The sequence below is a fragment of the Egretta garzetta genome, unplaced genomic scaffold (genome assembly GCF_000687185.1).
Source record: "Egretta garzetta isolate BGI_Z169 unplaced genomic scaffold, ASM68718v1 scaffold94, whole genome shotgun sequence".
In the NCBI taxonomy this organism is placed as follows: domain Eukaryota; kingdom Metazoa; phylum Chordata; class Aves; order Pelecaniformes; family Ardeidae; genus Egretta; species Egretta garzetta.
In genome coordinates, this window is record NW_009259683.1 from 2,102,177 (window position 1) to 2,107,675 (window position 5,499).

At 40.2% G+C, this 5,499-nt stretch overlaps 1 protein-coding gene across 1 annotated transcript in view; it reads left to right on the forward strand.

The window, feature by feature from the left end:
- Positions 1-4,417, forward strand: part of SGO1 (shugoshin 1) — a 5,505-nt gene extending 1,088 nt beyond the window's left edge. Inside the window, exons 3-8 of the mRNA XM_009638633.2 lie at positions 1,123-1,227; positions 1,725-1,789; positions 1,951-2,117; positions 2,515-3,369; positions 3,868-4,036; positions 4,276-4,417. Of these exons, the coding sequence (XP_009636928.1) occupies positions 1,123-1,227; positions 1,725-1,789; positions 1,951-2,117; positions 2,515-3,369; positions 3,868-4,036; positions 4,276-4,417 (1,503 nt within the window). The remainder of the gene's footprint in view (positions 1-1,122; positions 1,228-1,724; positions 1,790-1,950; positions 2,118-2,514; positions 3,370-3,867; positions 4,037-4,275) is intronic.
- Positions 4,418-5,499: the final 1,082 nt, after the last annotated feature.

The following is a 5,499-nucleotide window of genomic DNA, read 5'->3' on the forward strand; positions in this document are numbered from 1 at the left end:
GATCCTTTCTTCCCCCAGCCTGTACTGATACTGGGGGTTACCCCGACCCAGGTGCAGGACCTTGCACTTGGCCTTGTTGAACCTCATGAGGTTCACACAGGCCCACCTCTCCAGCCTGTCCAGGTCTCTCTGGATGACATCCCATCCTTCTGGTGTGTCAACCGCACCACTCAGCTTGGTGTCATCCGCAAACTTGCTGAGGGTGCACTCAATCTCGCTAAGTCATTGATGAAAACGTTAAACAGCACCAGTCCCAGTACGGACCCCTGAAGGACACCACTCGTCACCGGTCTCCATCTGGACATTGAGCCATTGACCACTACCCTCTGGACGCAAACATCCAGCCAGTTCCTTATCCACTGAACAGTCCACCCATCAAATCCATAGCTCTCCAAATTAGAGAGAAGGATGTTGTGGGGGACCGTGTCAAAGGCTTTGCAGAAGTCCAGATAGATGATGTCTGTTGGTTTTCCCTTGTCCACAGATGCTGTCACACCATCATAGAAAGCCACTAGGTTCATCAGGCAGGACTTGCCCTTGGTGAAGCCATGCTGGCTATCTCGAATTATCTCCCTGGCCTCCATGTGCTTTAGCATAGCTTCTAGGAGGATCTGTTCCATGATCTTCCCGGGCACAGAGGTGAGGCTGACAGGTCGGTAGTTCCCAGGGTCTTCCTTTCTACCCTTTTTGAAAATGGGCACAATGTTTCCCTTTTTCCAATCACCAGGGACTTCACCTGACTGCCATGACTTTTCAAATATCATGGAGAGGGGCTTGGTGACTACATCAGCCAATTCCCTCAGGACTCTGGGATGCATCTCATCAGGGCCCATGGACTTATGTGCATTCAGGTTCCTCAGGAGGTCACGAACCCGATCTTCTGTAGAACAAGTTTTTTCATATTTTCACCTAATCTGGTCATTAACTGAACTTTTTTTTTCTGGCTACTCTTATTTAATTAAAATCTATCCTCTGTAAATTTTATTTTTTTTACCACAGTTGAAGGTACCTGACACGGGTATCTTTGGGATTCAGTCATAATGCTGAGAAGAAGTTACTACATTGGTAGCTGATACTAGAGTATGACAGTAACAGTGTTGTTTTCCTTCTTTTGTCCATTAGAATCGACTGTCAGCCTTGAATGAGATAATCTCAAAAGTTTCTCAGAATTTACTGGATTCAATAGATCTCCTTAGCCCAGCACAGAATCTGTGTTCCATAGGCGTAGTAAGTACCTTTTTCCTCTTGAGGGGAGGGATTTCTGTTCATTCTTCCCCTTATTCCTTCTAGCATGGATGCATGTAGTTTTTGAGATTTGAGCTTTAGTTTGGAGGTATGACTAGTCCCACAGTTCCCAGTATGACATTGGGTCCACACTGGGCAGGTGTGTGGGGATGTAATAGGCTGTTAGTGGGACTGAGGGTCTGCTATGAGGTGGGGGGGGGGGCACCCTGATTTTCTGTGGGTTTGTGTCTTGTTCTCTACCATTCTCACAGTTCCTTCCCCTGTCCACTATCTGTATGGCTGGGCTGGTGATGGATGTGCTGACTTGCAGGAGCTGAGTGTGTGAGATCCCACAGCAATTTGTGTTAACCAGCCAGAAAGAAAAATTATCAAGGGCCTCTTTGGCCCTTCTGTGGGTCACTTGGCTGTTGTCTAAAATTTGGATATGGTGCAAGCTTGTTTCTGCTATTTAGTCACAGCAAGATTTATTTTGTTGACAGAATCAGAGAGTGCTTTCTTCAATTCTTGAAAATAGTTCCAGTGTCATGGGACAAATACGTTCAGTGTAAGTATCTTTTATTAATGCCTATTTATACTTGAAAACTCTGTTACAGTAACCTTAATTTTCTGACTGGAAAAGGGAAGAAATCCAATGTAATGAAGAGTAGTTCATTGTCATAAAATATATTGCTATTTAGTAAATACTACCTTTGGTATTTTCTCTAGAGGACCTCTACAGTGTGCTGATGGAGATGATCAAGTACTTCCAAGTGGGATGGAGGCTGACAGTGACAGAAATGAGCTGGCTCATTCTGTGCCAGAGACCTGTGAACATTCTGTGTCAGACGACTCTGACAAGGCTGTTTCCTTAATCAAAATAGTTCCAGAGAAAGGTAACTAAATCAAAGTATCAGACATTGCTCTATTCTGAATCGGGGGGAAAAAAATGTGTGCATAGAAGTTTAAAACGTAATTACTGCTTTTGAAGTAACTGTCAAGTAATTTTCCCTTACGAAATCAACAATTGTTAACAAGGCTAATTACTCAGAAAAATAAATGACCTGTAGATAACTTTTCCAAACAGAACAGTTTAGAGGAAAATCCTGACATAGTATACTTAACTGCTTTCTGTCTAGAAGCAGTATTAAACAGAGCTTGATTGCCAAATACTGGTTTATACAAATCTGTGGAGAAAACTCTTAGAATCTTTGATAGGTTCAGAATTTGCACAAAACCTTAACAGGTTGTTACTATTTAGCTTTAATATGACTTTTTCTCTTCAATTACAAGGACGAACATCAGATTTTCACCTGGACAGCACAGGGTCAGAGCTGGAAAATGTTTCTTCAAGTGGAGAAGATGGATTTGGTAATGCTTTACCAAAAAGCGTGTCCACCAGGCGTCGCTATTCAAAGATCAGAAATCACAATGAACTCTGCACTGGTGTCTTGGACCATTCAGAAGCACCTCATTCAACAAAAGAGCTTTCTAAACAGGATGAAATTAGACTTGAGGAAAGTCTAGAGCAATGTACTGTAGAAAACATAAATTCAGATATTTCTCAGTTGAATGAAAACAAGGTAGGTTCAGAGCTGGTGTTGAGGTGGATAGATTCTGAAACTGCACAGTTCAACTTAAACAGTAATTCTGATCTTAAACAACGTGAGCATAAAAGCAGAGAAGACTCTCAAGTAAGGAAAGAGAAGTGTCGGAAGAGAAACCTGGAACGGCCTAAAAATACTTCCAGACAAAGACCAAAAAAAAGTCAGGGTAAAGAGGCTTCCAAAGAAAAGTCAGATTTCTTGGGTGGCTCCAGTGATGCTTATGACTTTCATTTTGAAGAGTGTGTCCATGTTACACCTTTTCGACAAAATAAGGTGAATGACACAGATCCTGGTGTGGGTGACAAAGACGACGTATCTGAAACTAATACTATTGAGTCGAGTGATACCGAAGAAGATTCAGATGATAGTCTCTATGAGCCTTACAAGAGTAAATCGAAAAAAAGGAAAAGTTCACTGGACAAGAAAGATACACTACCAGTCCATGCAAGGCCGAGGTCTAAAAGATGTTTGGCACAGCGTGAGCAAAAGCTCCATAATGAAAAAGAGACTGAAAGCAATAAATCAAGTGACAAGTCTATTAGTAAGTGTATGAAAGTGTTCTGTAATTTGTTTTGTTTCTTTAAGAGATAACATTGTTTAAGGGATTTCAGGCTTTTTTATTTTTGTTTTTTTTTTATGAATACAAACAGAATAATGTTATAAAAATCATTAGATTCATTCTTCTGTCTGCCTTTTTTCCTTGGCAGAAAAGTTTTGTTTGAGAAACTGGTCAACAATGAATTAATACTGTATTTTAAATGTGTTTAATGATGTACTAAAGCTGAGGAAAAAGAGGAGAACGAGAGTATAAAATGAGAGAGAAGTGGAATAATGAGTGCTTTGCCAGGCACAGCTCAGGGTCAATTTATTTTTCCAAATTAATATCTTGAATGTTTGTTGATCCTCTTATATATTCTCAAGTGGAAAGATGAAGCCAAGAGTTACAGCTGAGAGTTATTCCGTATCCAGTATGTTCATTGACTTTCTCTTTTAAGCTAGCTTGCCTCAGTTGTCTAAAGTGTGCCTAATTTTTTCCCAGGGAAGCCTGAGCCATCTCGTGGTCATCTTTGTGATGTTACCAATACAGCTTCATTCCTCCCCAGCACTGGGAATGCAACTGTTGTCCCAGAAGGTGAAGGACCACGATCTCCAAAACGCAAGCGAAGCTGTACTCTTACTGTGAGCTATAAAGAACCAAGTATTGCAGCGTAAGTGTCTTACTTTCTACTTTGATATAAAGTTCGTGACACTCCATCAAATGGAGGATTTGAGGGGCTTATTTAAATATTGGAAATAAGTTCCTAACAAAACACTCAGAGAGAGGTCTGGTGTTAGTAATACGAAATAGTTCATGTGACATTGAACTTACTAGCTGAAAGTTAATGTTTTAAGTGATACTGGGAACAAAACTCAATTTTGCCTCTTTTGGTTTTTTTTTTTTTTACAGGAAACTTAGAAGAGGAGATCCGTTTACAGATACAAATTTTCTGAATTCTCCAATTTTCAAGCAGAAAAAAGATACTAAATGCCATCCTCTTAAGAAAGGATCTTTGTCCAAATATGACGAGAAATTTATTGGTTGTCGTTGAGATTTCTAGTCAGATAGCAAAACCAGGCTTCCTCCATGAAGAAAGGGACTCTTTCATCCAGGAAATTATTGTTGCACCATATCTTATACAAATGTACAATTATTTCCATGTGTCTAATATTAAGGATATAAAATTAAGGGGTTTTGTTTTTAATGGTATAGAGATATAAGACAACTTCTATAACTAAGATGATTCCATTCAGGCTCTTTTGAGAGGAGGCATCCCTACATCATGGATCTGTGGAGTATATCAGAAATATCTGATGGAAAAGATGGAAAATGCGATTTTGACTTCTACCCTGCTTGCTCTCATGGTGGTTGGCAAAGGTGAACTTCAGGCACTTGAGATCAAATGGTTTTGTGGGGGTTTTTTTAATAATGTTTGTACAGATCTTGTTTACATAATGGCTGTAGTTTCATATTGAAGCTCATAATAAATGTCTTGGTATTCAGAAACGGCTCAGAGTTGGTTGGTGTTCTTTTTGCACCATTTCCATATATTTGCTTTGAGGGTAGCAGTGTCAGTAGTGGGCATTCTGCAAGCCAGTGTACTCCTTCCCCATCTTATGTGGCATAAGTATTGTTTAGAAGCAAGATTGCCAGCTGTAGTTTGATTATGTTGCCGGGGCTCTCTCAAAAGTAGCAATTTAGGATTGGTTGGTACTGCTGTGAATGCAAGTCATAATCAACGTAAATTTGCTTTGTTCCTAGCTGGTTATCTGTGAAGGTTGGTGAAGAGCGCTCCGCTTTGCTCGAGCGTAAACTGCTATTATGGGAATTCATAATAACTTTGGCACTGCTTTGCCAAGTGCCTTGACCAGAGAAAGATCTGCCACATCTGAACTGATGCCACTTGGTACCACAACCAGCAGCTGCTCGAACAACACTAATAAACTGTCCAGCAAAATGTCAAGGTTGCAGAGCACTCAAACTAGCTTTTCTTTGCTCAAGACACATTTAAGAAGTAGTAATGGGTACATGAATACAAAGAGGAAAGCTACATCCAAAACAAGTAAGTGGAAAGTACAAAAACATAGGTTTTTCATTTGTTTTACAAAAGATGTCCCCCTTTAATAGGGGTAA